General features: G+C 49.5%; 1 protein-coding gene across 2 annotated transcripts in view; it reads right to left on the bottom strand.

Moving 5' to 3' along the window:
* Nucleotides 1-4832, bottom strand: part of LOC128819931 (corticotropin-releasing factor receptor 1) — a 30667-nt gene extending 25835 nt beyond the window's left edge. For both annotated transcript variants that reach the window (XM_054000363.1, XM_054000362.1), the window contains exon 1: nt 4576-4832. In XM_054000363.1, the coding sequence (XP_053856338.1) occupies nt 4576-4614 (39 nt within the window). In that variant the 5' untranslated portion in view covers nt 4615-4832. The remainder of the gene's footprint in view (nt 1-4575) is intronic.
* Nucleotides 4833-19088: the final 14256 nt, after the last annotated feature.

Genomic DNA, 19088 nt, shown 5'->3' with positions numbered 1-19088 from the left:
GATGAAGCCATGGGAGACAGGGGCTTTGCACAGAGCTGGAGAGGGCAGTGGGAGCAGTGGACAGTGGTGGCCACTGTGACCTTCCTGGGAAGCGGAACAACACCATCCACTCTGGAGTTGTCCTTGCTGTAGGGACCTCTCTCACCCATCAGTTCTGCTCCCTGGCTTGGCTGGGCTTGCTGCCCACTACAACACTTGGTGTGGAAGAGGAAAGACCTCCTGGAACACATGGGCAGGAAAGGGCTGAGCAGCTGCTGCCCTGGACCTTTCCTGAGGTTCCCTGAGGCATTAGGCTGGGATGGAGCCTGTTCTTGGCTCTGAGCCTGCAGCAAAACGTGCCAGACTTTGGGTGTTAAATACAGTGAGTATTAAAAAAGCTGGATGCCAACTTCAGATGGCAGAGCAGCATCAGTGGTGTGGGGAGGGAGCAGCACATCCTGCCAGGACTGCAGCTGGAGGCTGGAGGTGGCCTGCAACAGCCTGATTGAAAGAGCTGCCCCCCAAATGTGCTTGGAGGTGCCTCCAACCCCCACCCCCGCCCCGTGTCTCCTGCCTTCACTGCAGGGAATCTCTTTGCCTTTGTCTTCTCTGGCATTGTTTTCTGCAGCTGGGGATCTTCTTACCTGCTCCACCTTGAGGGCTTTCGCTTGGAAGAGTTTCCAAATGAAATCTCTAGGCAGCATCTGGTCCATGAAGGACCCTCTGTTTTAGACCTGGCAGTAACCTGCTTTGCCACCCATGACCTCAAGGTTCCTCCAAGCCCCTTCATTGCCCTACCAAGCCCCCGTTGCTGCTTCATTTCTCTTCCAAAGCCCCATCCCAAGCCCTGCCGTCATTGAGACATCAAGGCAAAGCTCAGGCAATGGAACACGGCTCAAAGCCATGGGGGGGGGATTTTCCATGGCTAGTGTTACTCAGTGGGAGAGCAGGCAGTGAGAACATCTCCATTCTCCATCTGGCATCAAAATCTGCGAGTTTATTAATTTATCTATATTAGAGGGCCAGTCTTTGTGGTGTGTAAACAGGAGCTTTGGTGAGAGCGTTTATTCTGTTTGGAGTCTCTCTCCAAGTGTGCTGGATGCAGATCCTAACAAAAGAATATCAATCAGGGCTAAATGAATGCCCTGTAAAAACTGATTTATGAGCAATTAAAGGTTTTCCTGGATTAAGCTTGGGTCTCCCTCGCTTGCCATAAATAATTCTGATTTCATTTATCTGTCAAGAGAGACATGAATTTTTAGGGACAGGTGAAAAAATGACTAAGGGCATTTGGGTGTTGGAAGCTAAAGGCATCATCAAGCTGGGGAAGGGCATGCAATCCATTCAGCTCCTATGGGATCTGGATTTGCAGGGGCAAAGGCTGCTGAGGAAGATTGGAGTGATGGACACAAGCCTGGGGAAGAGCTGTTTTTCTAAGGCAATTTTATTAAAATCTCCTGCAGATTGTACATGTGTAACTCCTGTGCATTGACAAGTATCTTCAGTTTGGGATTGGACATTTTTCCCTCCAGTTCTGTCCCAAAACCCTCATCTTGACTGCTCCAAACCCCCTCCTTTCCCCATCACCTTTTTAGGGTTGAACACCCACAACTAAATTCCCCATAATTTTTTTTTCTGGTGTATTCACATTCACAGCTCAGGAAAGCTTGGCCACACCAAAGCTACATCTGCCACTGCTTTTCCAGGGTGGATAGTGCAGATTTCAGGGTGGAAGAGGGACTGTGATCTGCAAAATACCAACACACTTTGCCCTTGGCCATTGAAATAGAGGCGACTGCTCCTAGGAGAGTGACTGTAGATAAAGCAGAGAAGGAGGGTCTCTTCTATAGCTCAGAATACAGTTAGGGAAGAAAAGGAAAAACAACAGATGGGCCTGGGGTATGTTATTCCATCTTCAGAAAGAGCCACCCTCTCCTGAGTGACAGCTCTGAGGTGTTGGACAATGGCTCCTGGGCTCCACTTTGTGAGGGAACCCCATGATTTTGGGGTTGATTTGTGCTTTCTTTGGGTTCAAAAACTGTTCTCACAGACAAATCCATGGATGCAGACTCTCCTAAACACTGCAGATTCAATTGCAGCTTGAGCTTGTCACTCACAAGGAACTTCTAGGCTAACCCTGTGCAGGATTTTGGGTGCGTAGGGCTGGATTTCAGGGCAGGGTTGAGCTGGTGGTGCAGGATATTCTCATTGTATTCCTATACATCCTATGGTGACAGTGCAGCTATTCTGGGAACAGGCTGTGCCTTTTCCATTCACTTCTTTGCTGGAGATGCGAAACCACAGGGATGATTTCATACACACTGAATCAACTCCAGCTTTTAAGGAAAGCGAGGACTGGAAGAGATCCCCAGGGTCAGCATGTCCTGCAACTGTAGCTCTGCATCTTATGCAAGGATTTGAGCACGGAAGGGGCAGGGGCTGTTTTCTGGGCTTATTGCTGCTAGAGGTGGTCAAGTGAGACCAAATCATCAATCCCTGATTTTTCATAAAACGCTTTTGCAGTTTTATCAGCCCCAGAAATGTCATTGGCTCCTGACAGAGCTGCAGGTGGACTGGTTTATTTTTAATCACTTTTTTAGTTTGTTTCAATGACTTGCAAGGGTGCCAGGGAGCACTTGACAGCAAATTTGGCTGCCTGTCTCCTAGTCTGTCTGTCCGACGTCCTGAGGGATGTCTATTCAGTAAAGCAACATGGGCAAACTGATGCTAAAGTGGAGGTGCACGGGGAACACCTAAACTGTGCCAACCCAGTATCTGCAGGGTTTGTCCCTGCTGAGCTCTGGGTTGGAGCTGGGCTGCTGCAGGTCTCTGCACTCACAGGCGGGATGTTGCTGCAGGTACACCTGGCTGCAGGGATGCACCCACAGCTGGAGTTTCATGGTCCTTTAGCCCATGCTGTCCCCAAGAGAGGGTTGGGATTGTTCTGGAAAAGCATCTGAGTTTTGAATGCATGTATTTATAAGGAAAAATAGACAGCTTGACTGCAAAGGGGAGGATGGTTATATATTGGCTGTTTCTTTTTGGAGCCAGCTGGGAGAGGCTTCTCTTTGTCTGGTCTGTTTTTTGTGACCCCACCTCCCGGTCCCAGCCCCAGCACAGGGATGGTTTTGTCTCAAACTCTGGAAGATTTGTGAGGACTTGTTGCTCCACCTTCACAAGGAGAATATCCTTGGGGAACACCTGGGGATGGCAAGGGAGTCCCCTGAGCCTAAGGAGCTTTGACAGAGGATGGGAGCTGTGTATCAGCACCTCTGGGATTCTTCTGTACCACTTTTTGCTCACCGAGGTTATTAGGAGCTGTCACGCTCACATGGCTGTCCCCACCAGAACATGACCTTACTGCACTGGGTCTGTGCTAGACCGGCCAAGAAGGACCTAGGCTGGGGGAAAAGATTCTGCCCTGTCTCACCTTTATTTCTTACATCAGAGCCAAACAAAACCTGAACCAGGAAAGTAACAGCAAAAGAGCTCCCATAAATCCTATCAATCAGGCTTAGTGGGTTGCAGCAATAAGAGAGAGCAGCTGCTCAAAAGAGTTTTTAGAAGCAACACCAGCTAGGCAGGGGGTCTCCTGGTGCACATCAGCTCTTCTCATCATTTAGGTGAGAACTTTCCTGGCCCAGAGATGCAGCTGACGTGTGAGGTACACAGTGGGGTGACCAGTGGGGTGCACAGCTCGCAGGGTACGAGCCATAGTGGTGACAATGAGGAGGGCTCTCCCTCCACTTTATCTGCTGTTTTAACTCTGCAGTCCCAGCTGGGACACTGAGACACCATTCTGCAGCCAGCCAGGCAGATTTGCTCTTTTACCCCTCCTTGACACAGAGGTTTTATCAAAAATCTGATCATTTTGTTTAACTGCCACTATAGGCTTGTTCAAATAAAATTCAAGATTTCACTGGAAACCCCTTCATCTTGTTTGTCCAGGGCTTGGGATTTAAACAAGTTTTGGGGCTGTGAACATTTCCCTCCTTGATGAACCCTCAAGGAGGAGGAATATTGCTTCTGACAAAGCATTTGCATATTGTTCAGAGCTGCAAAATTAGCAGCTACAGTTCCACTCCGAGCAAATTAGAGAGAAAAAGTCTTGTGCTTTGCAGGTGCAGGGCAGTAAAGGAGAGGGTTCCTTAGAAAATTAATTATGGGGGGTACAACTGGGCTCTGCATTTGCATTGTCCACATCCATCACATCCCCAGAGTGGACACCCCCTCCCAGCAGCCTGGGAAACTGGTGGCAGCTGGTTTCACTGGGAGGTGCAAGGCTGGGAGTTACTGGGAGCCCTGGGCTGTGCTCAGGAGGACCTGGCCGCAATTCTCCCCCCCTTTAAATGATCCTTTCACTCACTTCAGCCCCCCTCCCCGATAGTTTTTGAGCATCACGAGCTCTTGCCAAGCCCCAGTGCCTCGACTGGAGGAATTCTACCGAGGGCCCTTTGTGTTGCTCTTTCTCTTTCTACTTTTCCCTTCAAAGAAATTGAAAAGTCACTGCGGAGAACGCGGGCGATGCACGGCGCAGGGGTGATGGGGAGGGGGCAGAAGGGCCCTTATGGGAGAAGAGGACTTAAAGCATCTTACCTGCAGGAGGAGGAGGGCAGGACGTAGGCTGGGCACCATCCTCAGCTGCCCCTGCGCTCAGCTCCCCGGGGCATGGCTGGCAGCGTCCCTGCTCCTGCTGGGCTGCTTCTGCCGTCGGGGAGAGAATCCTCTGGGCTTCTAGCGAAGGAGCCTGGCAGGTCCCCGCAGGGCTGCGCGGAGGCTCCGGGTCCTTCTGCGTCCCAGTCCTCCTGCCTTTTATAACCTCCTCGGAGCCGGTCCTCCGGCTGCCCACCTTCCACTCGCCTGGCGATGGGCTACATCCCTCCTCACCAGCCTCCCACTCCCCCTTCTCTCCCTCCTCCTCTTCCTCCTCCCCTTTTCCTTCCTCCACCTCCCTGGTGCCTTCCAACTATATTTGATTCCCCCCCCCCCCCCCCTTTCTCCTTCCGTCGCTCAGCATCTTCAGCAGCAGAAACTTCCCACCGGTCCAGGGACCGCCCTCCCGCCTCTTCTTGGAGGGGGTTTTCTCCTCTCCACCCCTCTCACTCCCATCGTGCAGACGCGGTGGGGTCTCTCCTGCGGAGCCTGAGGGTTTCCCTTGTGTCTGCAAAGGGTCTGGGGCTGCAATTTGCCGGGGATGAGGGGATGACTGGGTCTTACGCATTTGGGGATTTCGCTCCAGGTCTGTCAGAGGAACTGGGACAAGTTTCCCAGTTTCCCCGAGGTTTCCCCATCAGCCTTTGCAGCCCCTTTGCAAAACGCATGGTGAGCACGAAGGGAGGGCAGAGCCCCTTTTCCACAGGCACGGGGTGGAAGGAGTTTCAGCCCTGCCTTGTGAGGGAGATGCTCCTTGAGGGAAGGACCGGGATGTGGGCCAGGTGGATGCAGGTCTTTCACACGGCGGGGCTGTGCGGGGGATGTTTGATCACAAGGGGGGACCCGGAGGAGGTGGAGGTGCTGCTGGCACCGCGCTTTGTCCCGTAGGCTGGGTTGGTGGCAGGAGCAAAGGTGATGGGACAGGAGCAGGGGGGCTTGAACTGATAGAGAAGGGGGAGGACAAATGTCCCGGGGAGGGTGGGGGGACGGTGGTGTGGGAGAGCCTGGATGATGCTCCTGAGGTCTTGGATAATGACATGTCCCTTCTCCCCTAGCATAACCCTCAGGCTTTAAAGGGTCTCCTGTCTCTTGGAGTTGATATGGTCAGGATTGCGTCCATCCCTGAGTTGGCTGGCTGGGTTAAACCTGCTCCCCCATGCCAGGGCAGTTTCAGAGCATGCCTTCTGTACTCACTGAGGTTTAGGGGGGTGCCCTGGCTGTGGGTGCTGCACCTATCCTGGGAGTAAGCCAAGCTCCATCAGCCTGAGGTGAGCCAGAGCAGACAGCCAGGCAACACGTTGTTGCTTCCTTCTTTCCTTGAGGAAATAAGGATCAATGAGGTGTACTGCTGGGAAGGGGGATGCTGGAAAATATTGCCATGGGACCACCATCTAGGGGTGTGATATTTCCCTTAGCTGATGATGGTTCATCCACCACCAGCCTCTCATGGGGTGCTGGATCACGCTCCCAGCTGCAGCCTCTGCCTCTGGGAATGGCTCTGGAATCAGCAGGTTGCAGATGGATCAATAGGAGGGCAGTATCCCTTGATGAATTCACGGCCACAGCCTCCATCCATCTTCACTGAGCTGCTCTTTGTCTCTGGAGCACCTGCAGCTGCAGAACCAAGGCACAAGGACTGGCCAAGGCTGTGTCCCAGCATGGGGGGGCACCCAGTGACCCATCCTGGCCCCCAAAGGGTAAATGCTCCCGGGCCAGTAATTAAGGGCAATAAACAACACAGACATAAATCTTTTGGCATTAGCTGGGTTAAATCAGTTGTGTCACTGCTTTGGCAAAGAAATCTAAAAATATATAAAGCTCTGGTAAATTCAGCAAACCTTTTGTTTCTGAGGTCTCTTAACATCCCTCCTGTGACAAGTATGGGATGAGACAGACTCCAGAGCCACCCTTGTGTTACCTCTCACTTCAATAAGCCCATGGAAAATGCAGAATTTTCTAATAATGGCTTGAGAAAGCTTGCTCCCAATAATTTTGAGCATCCTGGATTCAGCTGAGTGCATCACAAGATCATGGAATAGTTTGAATTGGAAGATCATGTAGTTCCAAACCCCTGCCATGGGACACCTTCTACCATCACAGGTCTAGGGCACAGCTCCTGGTCACAAAACACACTCTGGTTTTGGGAGCTGCTCAGGGCTTTGTGCACCCAGGGGACAGAAGGGACCTTGCAATGGGAAGCACCAGAGACCAAGGATTGTCTTTCATCATCTCAGCCTGCCCATGGCCACCAAGTGAGACATGTGGGATGGCCATGCTCTGCTCAGGTGCCCTAAGTGTGAGGTGATGCAGGGAAGGCAGAAGTGAGCACTAACTATTTTTAGTTAAGAAATTGGTTGCCAGGGACATGAAGATAATTCCTTCCCCATATATCAGGGAAAAGGCTGCAGTGCTGTTTGAAGCACCTAATTGAGGGGATTTATAGTAAAATGCAACTTGTCAGATGTGGCAAAGGAAAAATAGAACAGTCCCTGAGACACAGAAATCAGTCCATTTGTCATGGTTAATCTCAAACTTCTTGATGCGGCGCAGAGACAAACGTGGGAGATGGGTATTAGGGATGGAGACAATGAAGAGAAATATTGGATCTCCAGGAATGAGGGAGAGGAGAGGTTTAGTCTGACTTATCTGCCTTTGGTAAACTATTATTATTTTATGTAACTGCATGTAGTTTGACAGTCCTGTGTCTGAGCAGCTCCATGACAGCTGCACTTTGGGGCTGTTTGCAGGACTTACACCACTGCCCTGCTCCTACCCTGTCCCTGCAGCCAACCTTCCCCTGGTTTGAGAAAACTCCATGTGTCCCTCCTGCAGTATAGGGATGGGACTGGGACTGGTCTGTGCACTGAAAGGGTGCAGGGAAATGCATCCCTGCTTCTCCCATGGAGCATTGGTAGCAGGGCTTTGCTTCCAGCTAGGACATCTGTAGGAGAAAATAATCCTCAGTGTCCTGGACATTTAGGTCAGGTTGGTGGAAGGGTGAGGTTTGGCTTCTCAGCTGAAATCCCAGCTGAGATCAGCAGTGTGCCTCGATTTCCCCACCTGTGTGTTGGGACTGTTTCTTTCCCAGGAGGCTGAGTGGAGCTGGGAATGCTCGCGGTGCTGCTCGGGGGAGGACAGGCTGTCAGCACGTGGGGCTGTGTTAGCAACTGCAGGCCAAGAAAAAATCCAACCCACCACATTAAGTTTCTCCCAGGAGACTTGTTTTTTGCCCTGCTTTTAAAATTAGTTTCCAGGTTTTCTGTCCTGTGTCCTTTTCCCTCCTCCTAGACCTGCAGTGAGGGGAACATGCTCTCAAACTCTGCCTGACTAAAGAAAGTGGCTGCTGGGACCAGGTTCCCCTCATTCCTGCTTACCACATAGTATAATCATGCCTCAAATTTGAGTATCCCTGTTGTATTTGACCACTCCATATCACCTGCTTCACCCCTGCAAGTCTCACAGCTGCTCTGAGGCGAAGAGCAGGAAAACTGAAGCCACAGCCCCACTGAAAACATTGCACGGAAAGAAACCAAAGATTGTTACCAACCTCATTTAGTGAGTATTACCTTAGAGCTGTGCTGGCAGATTTTCTTCCTCTTGAAGGCCTTACAAAATGCTTGGGTGGCCTCTGGACACTTCAGACCCCTGCTCGTCCCATCAAACTCTGCTGGAGATGCAGAAGTGTCCATGCAGGAAGACAAACTAGTGTCCTGCTGGGAGAAGGAAAATGCAGACACATGGAGCTGGGTTTACTCTGACTCATTGCTCCATGCAGCAAGTGACTGATTCCTTCATTTACATGGATAATTCCGTCCTGCCATTTCTTCTTCCCACACTGTGTGCATTGATAGGAGATCCCACATTTACAAAAACATGGCAACTGCAAATTAAAACAAGCAAACTCAAGGAAACCCACAAAGATCTGGGATCTAACTGAATTTCTCATTTGCTTCCCAAGTTTCTCAAAAGTGTTTGCCATGTTTTTCAAATTGCTTTTGAGAGGATGTGTCAATTTTGAATAGAACAGAAAAACAAAAGCTTTTGTTCTTCAGCTAATTAAACCTCAAGGCACAATGCTAAACTGATCATAATAAAAGTCATAATTATTATTTTTCTCATTCAAAGCAAAGTCAACTGAAATTTCCCAATCAGCAGTTGGCATTTCCCATCAAACAGATCACAGTGGTTTGTGGTTGGGGAAAAACTCCATGGTTTTATTCTGGAAACTGATCTCACCAAAGCACCAGCGGAAGGTGGCTCTGTCTTCACACCGTGTGTGACAGAGAGATGCACAACCATGTCAGCTTTGAGCCTCTTTGTGGCTGTGTCTGGCAGCACAGACACCCATCACGATTCTGCTGCATTGTCTGTTGTTGTACAGATGTACATGAGTTCCATGGATATACAAGGATGTACAGAGGCTCTTGCATGGATCATGGAATCATAAGATTGGAAAATCCCTCCCAGACCATGGAGTCCAACCTGTGCCCCATCCTCACCTTGTTACCAAGCCCAGAATACTGAGTGCCGTGTCCTGGTGTTCCTTGGACACCTCCAGGGATAGGGACTCCAAACCTCCCTGGGCAGTCCCTTGCAATGCTTATTAGCTCTTTCCATGAGGATATTCCTCCTCATGTCAAACCTGAACCTCCCCTAGCAGAGCTTGAGGCCATTTCCTCTTATCCTGTCTCTTGTTCCCTGGGAGAAGAGCCCAACCTCACCAGCTGCCCCCTCCTGTCGGAGTTGTGGAGAGCCAAAAGGTCCCCCCTGAGCCTCCTTTTCTTCAGGCTGAGCCCTCCCTCTGTCCCACAGAGGAATGGGCATATCCAGAGTGTTGCACTCACACCTGTTGGCGTAACTCCACAGCATCATGGATGTGGACGTGTCATGGGTGGTGGAAATGTCCTGCAGAGATTGTGGCAGGGATTGTGACGTTCTCAGAAATAGCTTGTGGTAAAAATACTTCCCCACTTCTCAGGTCTGCAAATGCCCATCAGGGCAGGAAAGGTTCGGGATGTCTTTCAAATCTGGTTATTTATTCCCTGTATGTTTGATGAAATATTAATCTCCTCATCTCCAAAAGGCAATCAAATAAAACTGAGAAGAGATGACGCACAGAGACTCAACACAGACAACAAAAAGCAGCAAAATAAAAATGAAATAAAATTCCAAATGCAATGTAGAATTCTATAAAAGACATCTCTGCTCTAGCACAAAGGGCAGAGACTAAGTGACCTGCTGTCCTCAGGACTTGGCAGGCCAAGCAGGACCATGCAGGGAAGGGGATGAAGAGGACTTGGATCAGGCAATAGCTCAGGTTGGTCTGAAGCTTTTCTGTGAGAGCTGTTGGTGGGATTTCTTTGAAGGTTTCCCCTTCCTTCTCTTGTGCATTAATTAGAGGGTGGGTTGGTGCCAAGGCACCAGCCAGCTTGAGCCACTGTGCTGGGAATGGAGGGAAGGCAGACATGGATGTGTTGGAGGTGGTGGTGGCTGGCACTGGGAGCAGCTGTTCAGCGTGATGGAGACTGGCAGCCTGGTTGGAATGGAACTCCAGAGGGGAAGTCTCCCTGCAGAGCTCCTACAAGGCCCCAGTTCCATCTGCTTTCCTGGTGATGCAGCCTCAAACTGGACTCAGTCACTGTCTGAGGAGAGATGCTGCTCTGTCTTCCTGAAATGGGCCTTGGAATACATTCACTGCTGCTGTGGATGGTACTAAAGGGATTGCACATGCAGCCAAAAAGAGTCTGGCAAAGTTTTGTTCAGTTCGTGACCTCTCAGCCCATTTTCTTCATGTATTTGGGTCACATCTCTGTACAATAATCTCGCAGATAATCTCCTGACATTTCATGAGGCCAAAAACTTTCCACCGTCTCTGTTTCTCTGGCTCTTACCAGTGTGCAGGTGATGTGGGAAGTGGTGTGAGTACCTTGTTTAATAGTTGTGGTCATAAAATAATTTGGTCGCATAGGTAAAAATCCTTTTTCAAATGTTTTTTTCCAGGCACGTGTTAACTATGATCCTGTAGGTCCTCAGTGCTTCAGCTGGGGACAAAGGCCAGTCATTTATTTAGGATGTCTTTGGGTTTCCCCTCTTGTTCTATAAAGTCCCTCAGTCTATGAAAAGCCCAGAGATTACTAGTATATATATAATGCTTTATCCCAGAGAGTTTAAGGTTATAGCATACTGTATTCCTAATGTATTCCTCATGCATATTTTACTCCATCATTGCTCAGTCAGGATTTTTCCTTCTTTAGGAATAATTACCCACTGAGTAAGGGCCAACCAAAGGGGTGCAGTTTATTGCAGGGGAAAGAGGAAATCTCAAAACTGCTCTGCTGAAAGGGATCCAGTTTGCATAGGGATCTATTTCCCCTTTCCTCACATGCCCTTGGATGTGTTGCGGTGGCACCGTGTGTGAATGGGAAGTTTGTGCATGGCAGCTCATGGTCCCTGCAGGCACAGGGAGCATTGCTGTGGTACTGCACAGGTCACTGCTAGGGAGCAGCCAAGAACAGGGCACAGCTGCCCTCAGAACAGGGCAGGTGCATTTTGGGATGTAGAAGAAAAAATGAGAAAAGAAGAGGAAGAAGAGAAAGAAAGAGGGGAGGGGAGGGGAGGGGAGGGGAGGGGAGGGGAGGGGAGGGGAGGGGAGGGGAGGGGAGGGGAGGGGAGGGGAGGGGAGGGGAGGGGAGGGGAGGGGAGGGGAGGGGAGGGGAGGGGAGGGGAGGGGAGGGGAGGGGAAAAAAATCCTGCTTTTCCTCCTTTCCTATCTCACTGAATAGCAGCACCTCTCACTTGCCAATCTCTCCTCTTTGCTCCTCCAATTCTCCTGTGCAGGTCCCAAGCTGTCTGGGATGGGAAGCCAGAGGCATCTCCCACATCCAGGCTTCTGTTTGACCTCAGGCTACCAGGGAATTCCTGCTGGCAGAAATTATTTTCACTAGGGAAAATGCAGCCTGTTCAGACTCCATGCATGCTGATGCAGGGCTGCAGGAAGGCCTGATTTCCCAGTTATTCAAGGCCAGCTCCAGACTGTGTGAGGTCACTAGTCCCTGCCATGACTGGGATGTGCACTGGGCAAGGACAGTCCTCACCATATCCCAGCCTCCTGGCATTAGCTGTGCTGAACTGGGAGATGGAACACCATCCCAGAACCTCCCAGCACTGCAATTCCATCTGACATCTTGGCTGCACTGACAGATATCTGCTGCAGCTCATTCTTCCCTTCCATCCTTCTCCCCTGATTTTTCCTGCCTGCTGCACAGCTGACAGGCTCCAGGGTTTTGGGATCCTGGAGCAGGGCTGGGATATGCGGCTTCAGCCTCAGCATCTAATTCAATCCCACTATCAATCTTGCTGCTTGTGTTTTGCCAATTATCCAGAAAGACAGCTCAGAAAGCAGCCACACAGAAAATGGCAGGGTTACATCTTCCATGCAGGAAGGGAATGGGAAGCAGCTGGAGCCACCTCTGTTCCTGTGCCAGAGGAAGGTGCATTGGCAGCACTCTTACCTGTGAGCAGACAAAAGCCACAGTCAGCTCTGCCAGGCTCAGTCTGTCAGCCCAGCCCAGGAGCTTTCCAACACAACCACATCCTTTCCAGAGCAGGGACATGGCCTCATGGGTCTTTTCCTACTTGGATTTTGTTGCTACAGAGGATGATTCAACACAGCTAAAGCCTCCACATTCCAATTAACTCGAGAATAAGCATCTAAATTAATTAATTTGACAAGGTTTGGCTCCAGCTTGGCACATCAGTGCTCTGGTCTGCCCAGACCTGCCTCTGGCTGGAGGATGTGCTCGGCAAAGGCACTGAGCAGCATTTGTCCATCTAAGGCTGAGTGAGCTGCTTGCCTTTGAAAGCTTTGCTGTTGTTATGAGAGGTGTCACTGTGTCCATGAATTCCCCCCACACAGGAAGGAACTGGCTCTATTTGTTTTCTTGCTGCTTGGGTTTACTCTCAGTCCCAAAATACTGATCTGTGTTCACACACCAGCTCCTGACCCTGCAGGAATGGTCACTGTCCATTCACACAGGAAAGTCAGGAAATAAAGGTCCAAAGTGACCCAAAGACACTCAGCTTAAGAGGGCAAAAACCCCAAAGTGCTTTTTTTTTTTTTTTTTTTTTTTTTTTTTTTTTTTTTTTTTTTTCTTTTAATAAATCACATGGAAATTTAGGCTTTTTAATGACTGGGGCTGTCTAGTCAGTGGGGATGACACACTGAGCATCAGGTGAGAGGCTCCCCTGAAGCTAAAGGTGACAAAACCTTGTTGAGTGAGGCACAGAAATGCCCTTTGAGAAGTTCTGGTCCAGGAGATATTTTTCTTGGCACTTCCAAGGGCAGATCGCAGGAGCTATGGCTGCTTCATGGGAAACTGTCACTTCTGCCACCCTCAAAACCTCCCAAATATTTCCTTCCAGGAAGCCACGGGGAGCAACTCAGCTCTTATAGAGTGCCTGGAGCATCCCAGAGGCTTGTCAGCTGATAAAAGGCCTTTAACCTAAAATTAGCTGTGTGGCCCAGGCAGGGGAGCGGGTGGGGAGGCAGCTCAGACTGGGACTGCAGCGGCTGCTTGGGACACTCACCAGGGTCTCCAGGAAGGTTATTTGTGGTTCTCCTCCGTTCCTGGGGTTACTAGTGCTGGTTTATCTTTCCGACAGCTAATCCCAGCCCAGACAGTGCCAGCTCTGATAACATCACCTACTCAGCACCTTGTACAGATTCAGGATTGAGTGAATTGTGGCTTTGCCCCAATCTCTTTCCCCCCCCATGGACAAGGTCAGGTCAGGGTGTCCTCTACAAGTTAATTTTGCTCCTCTGCACCAGGAGGATGCAAGGATGAGCATAAAAGCCACTCTGGGCTGCTGAGGTTTAAATGGGAGCCTAGTACACCCTCTGAACGATGCTCTAAGGTCCTGGTGTCCTTAGATGCTGGGTAAAGGATCTAAAATATGCCTTAGCAAAGAAAGATTTCTTAAAAGAGAAGGGCTGTGTCCTTGTCCTTGGACGAATTATGTCAGAATGGCTTCCACCAGGGCTGAATCCTCAGCTCCTCTGTGTGCAAGGAGGTCAGGACAAAACGAGTCTCCAATCTGTCAGTGCCTCCAGGCACAGACCAGACGTTTATTATCCAGTGGTACAAGCACAGGGTAACATGTGTCCTGCACTCCCAGCACACAGAGCAGCAAGGGCAGCAGAAGCGATGATTTATATTGTTCTGCCAACATGCTGAGCCAGCGCTGGATCCCGCTGCATCCTGGCCCTTCCCAGGGCACTGAACTGCCTCCCCAGCTGAATCTTGTGCTCCAGGGGCAGCAGTTCCAGAGAACATCCTGCTCTCCAGTGAAAGGAGGTAGGTCAGGGAGCTGCTTCTCTGAAGCACCTCCATCCCTCTCACATGGGGGAGAGGACAAATGCCAGAGTTATTTGCAAGGCTCTGCAATCTAATCACACAGTCACAGAATGGTTTTGGGTTGGAAGGGACCTTCAAAGATCATCTTGTCCAACCAGAGGATAAACCATGACACTGTTAGCCAGGGATCAGGAGCGCTTGGCTTCAGTGGTGGGAAAAAGGGTTCTGTGCATCTTGATTGTGATCAGCCCTTCTTCCCCATGGTGCCATCAGATCCGGGTGCTGCTCTGGTCCCTTTAAGTAGCACTCGACTGTGCCTAAGTTTTACTCTGCCATGAGCTTTCTAGGGCTGCAGGTCCTGTCATGGATCGGGAAGGGAAACCCTGCTGATGCAGACCAGGCTTTAGCTGTGGGATTCTGGGCAATGGCTCAACCAGTTTCTACCCCTAAATCCATGTCTGGAAGCTGAAATCATCCTGTTTCCCAATAGCAGGACAAGCACAGAGCCTGGCTCTCCCCCATGCCACGCCCAGGGGAGTCTCTGCTGTGTTTGTGCTGCTGTGCTGAAGGTGAGGGGGGAGCCTAAGTCACCAAAGCCATCATGGGGAAAGGAGTTTGTGTGATTAACCTCATTATTCCAGCTAAAGGACCTGGAGCAGCCCCAGACAGCCTAATAGCTGCTCTGCGGATATTACCCAGCCCATCCATCTTCCATGTAATCAGCAGGCTGTAGGGATGAGACAGACTGATCTATGGATATCTGCTGCCATTTAACCAGCTTGGAACTGGGAATATTTAACACAAAATGATTTGGGGGCTGGAAAACACCATTCAATGGGAAATGAAATGGGTTCACAATGTAAAGGGCCTAAAGGCATCCTGGTACTGAGCATGGGAGAGGTTTCTAAAGACACTGATACATTTCGCATAGTGAAATTACATATTTTACCTTTTCATTTCAGTTCATTTTGTTTTAACTTTTATATTGCTGCATGGGGAAAAGTTGTAATTTTTCACTATGGAAGTGTCCTCACTGGGACTGGTCACCTTATACTCCTTCTTTCCACCCCAAACGAGACATCTGCTAGATCAGATAAATCAAACCCTTATTGAGTTGTAGACAGAAGAAGGAAGAAAGTTATCAGATACAGGGGGAAAAAATCAGCTCAAGGAATGGACCAAACAAGACATCTGCCAAATCAGATAAATCAAACCCTTATTGAGTTGTAGACAGAAGAAGGAAAAAAGTTATCAGATACAGGGGGGAAAAATCAGCTCAAGGAATGGACCAAAAGCAGAGAGTGAAGTCTGGCTGGGCTGTGAGAAACCTCTGCTTTGAAAGTCAGAGTTATTTTCTGGATAACACATATAAAAATTTCCTAAAACCTTCCTGAAAAATGAGATCTAGTTGAGCTGATGGAAGGGAATTATCCAGTCATACTCTGCTAATGTATTGTGACAAGGTCCCTGCTGCAATGTGTTAAGTTCCCATGTAAAAGCAGCGAACAGAGAGAGCGTGAATTGAGTGAAAGCTGGAGTGAGATTCCTGTGCTCAGCTGTGACACCAGGACACCTCAGACAGGAGCAAAAGCCAGCCAGAGACACTGGCACTGATCCATGGCAGGAGATAGCCTGGCTGTGTCAACAAATACTTTGGATCATTGGTTCTGAAATTGGGCATGGGTGGTAGCATTGGGTTTCCAGCTTTGATGCTTCAATGAGGACTGGAGACTAAGAAAACCAGCCAGGGATCAAACTCTGGTCTGGGGGATGCTGGGGAGCTACAGCACACCACTGGACTCTTCAGTATTACCTGGAGGCTAATAAATCTCAGTCAGATCCTACCAGCAAAAAAGGTGGTCCTAAAGAAGTAGCTCGATGCCTTTGTTGCTCTCTATCCATATCTCAGAATGTAGGAACTCATTTCTCCATTTCTGCTGTTTCAATACCAGCTTTTCCCTGGGGGATTCTGGAGTTGGTACCAGCAGGAGAAAAGAGACTCACCCATGTGAACTGGGAAACAGCAGCTTTCATTCCACAGTGATTTGCAGAAGTTTTCTGACTATGAGGGTCTGCAGGACCATGGAGTGTTTGCAGGGAAGATGCAACCAACGGGTCATTGGGACCAATAGACCAAGCAGGGGGCATCCTTCATCCACCTGGACTGGCTGGATCTGGATGAAATTAAGACATGGACAACACACCAGAGGGCCCAAGGAATCACAGAATCAATTACGTTGGAAGAGACCGCAGTGGATCATCCAGTCCAGCTCAAGCAAATTCAGAGCATGTGGCACAGGACTGGCACAGAGGGTTCTGGAATGTCTCTAGTAAGAGAGTCTCCACACCCTCCCTGGTGTGATGTGTTCTAGCTTGTGGTCACCCACACAGCAAAGTTCTTCCTCAAGTTCAGGGTCAATGACTTTAGTTCAGTGGCTGGAGGCAGTTCTGCTCCAGACAAAGAGTATCTGAAATGCAGAGTCTGAGCCACCTCCTCAAAGCAGAGCTGGACACAGCTGAGTGTGTCCCCTCCTACACCCCCACATTGCAGAGCAGTTGAGGATGGGACAGGTGCTTAACAGGTGGCTCCATTAAAATCCACAGCTGACTTTTCCAGTGTCCACTGCACACAGTGGCTGTTGGATGTCTCACTGCAAACCAGCCAACACCACTGGATGCCAAACACTGCCCTGATGGTGATGGGGGGATTTTCCACTCACAGGGCTGTCCCCCCGGGGTAGGCTTGGACAGAGGTACTTCTCCCTTGCAAACAGAGTGGAGACCGGTGAGGGTCCGTGGTGATGCAGAGTTCCCAGGCGGGTGTGAAGGAGAGCCGCTTTATTCCAAAAACTCAGTCTTTTTAGGCCATTAGCCAGTTATCAGCTGCATCATTTTAAATCCTAACAAACATAATTCAACCAATCACCATATACCATGATGTGAACATGCAATGGTTATGTAACATGTTTTTCCATCCCTAATTCAGCTGAGACTCTTTCCCATAGTCCTTTTTTACTTAGATGAAGTAACAAGCCTGAACCATGATTTTACAAGGCCTCTCTTTTATCAAACCTTACTTATTAGTAGTAACAGAGACTCCTTTGCCTCAGCCAGGCTGCTGGTGATTTCCCTCCCGGTAGAGGGAATTGCTAGAGGCAAAGATCAAATCCAAAGGAACAGATGAGAATCTGAGCAGTGCTGTAGGAACAGATGGAGTGCCAGGTCCAAAACAGAGCAGAGCCCTGCAGCTGAGACCAGCTGTGACAACTGCTCTGCTCCACAGGAAGCTGCCTGCGGGACCTTTGCTGCATTAGAAAGTGTATTTCTGCCCCTAATTGACTTGACAAAAGTACTCCCTGCCAGAGACAAGACATGGTCCCAAGTGCCATCACTTGTGCCCTGGCCACTGACTGCAGAGTTTTCATCCAAGCGACTCCTGATGGCCAAACCTGTGTGTCCAGGCAGCTCCCACACACTTCCTTTCCAATGCTCTCCCTTGTCACCTCCGAAAGGATGCGAGGGCCAGCTGGGTGACAGAGATAACCAAATTGCTGTTCCCCTGAGTCCTCCCCTGTACCTGCCCTTGCTCACTCTCCTGTACCCTCCTCCTGCTCTCAGCTCCCTGGTCATCTGCCATGGATCTGGGTAGATGCCAACACTTCTTTCTTTCCTTGACTCTTCTAGCTGACGTTGGACATCCAAAGCCTTGCAGATGCCTTTTGTAGAATGGATAAATACTCATTCTATGTCTTCCAAACAGACACTTTGCAATGATTCTACAGCCTTGATGGAATCAGCAGAATTTTCTGCAGATTTCCAAGCTGAGTGCCAATCACATACAGGAATGTTCTGCCTTCTGATTCCTCCAAAGTATCACACTGAAGTCAAAACTATGACTCCTTCCCATGGGAATCTATTAAGTCCTAATATTATGAGCAATGTTCATTTAATAATGTTCCTACTTAATATGCCACAAGCCTATGAAGGGTGATGATCCAGCACAACTTGTAGGTTGGTGCCCCAGAAATTTAGAAGTATATTGGATTTTCTTTTTTCTGCGTGTGTCCTGTGCTGTGAGAGCAGCACTGTATGAGGGTGCTCCAAGGCAGGTGGAGAAAGAAGCCGTAAGCTTTATCAGAGAAATTGTAATTGAAATTAAATTGCATTCGATGTATGATGCTTAGCAATTCCAGAGTGAATGTGAGACAAGTAAAGTGACAGTGCTCATGTGAAATGCCTTGTTCAATCACTTCTCCACATTATTAAAATCATTTGGAAGCATCATTCCTTGCCATTGGCATCAACTTGCCTAATCCAGGAAATGTGAACTCTGAGTGTGTCATTCATGGCCCAAAAAGCTGAGAGGGTGGGAAGTGCTTTGCTCTCTGAAGTGTGTGGTACATCCAGGGCTGCCCTGTACAGACTGTGGAATGACAGGCTAGAGAGCAGCTCTGGGAAAGGGACCTGGGGCTCCTGGTCAATGTCAAGGTCATTGAGTCAGCAGTGCTCTGGAGCCAGGTGAGAAATCCATGTCCTGGGAGGCATCAGGGAGGCCAGGCCAGGGAGGGGATTGTCCTGCTCTGCTCTGTGCTGTGGGAGCCCCACCTTCAGTGCTAGGGAAGTTTTGGGCACAACGATGTAAGAAAGATCTAAAACTGTTGGAGAGGGTCTGTCTCAGTTTGAAAAGCCAGGTGTCTGCTAAGGAAGGCAGGAGCCTCCCTTGAAATGGAAAATGCAAACCCCCTCCCTCCGAATTGTTATAATTTTGAATTTAAAAGGCTCTCAGGCAAAGATATGGGAATGGGAATAACAGTTCTTTATTAGGAAAACTAATAATACAAATGTAATAGTATAAACAACAACAACAAAAAAATACTGACAGAGTCAGAATATGACCTGACACCCTGTGGGTCAGGGTGGTGGCAGCAGTCCCATTCCAGGGTGGCTCAGCCCTCCTGCAGTGCCAGCTGTGCTTCTTCTGGAGCAGGATCCTGGACAAGGCTGGAGTTTTCCTCTGAAGCTCCAGGGCTGCTGGAGATGGGCCTGGGCTCCCTCTGGGAATGCAGTGGGGCAGAAAGCTGCTCCTCTGGGAATGCAGTGGCC

This window comes from Vidua macroura, chromosome 27 (genome assembly GCF_024509145.1).
Source record: "Vidua macroura isolate BioBank_ID:100142 chromosome 27, ASM2450914v1, whole genome shotgun sequence".
Taxonomy (NCBI): domain Eukaryota; kingdom Metazoa; phylum Chordata; class Aves; order Passeriformes; family Viduidae; genus Vidua; species Vidua macroura.
This window is presented reverse-complemented; position numbering and strand designations above follow the sequence as displayed.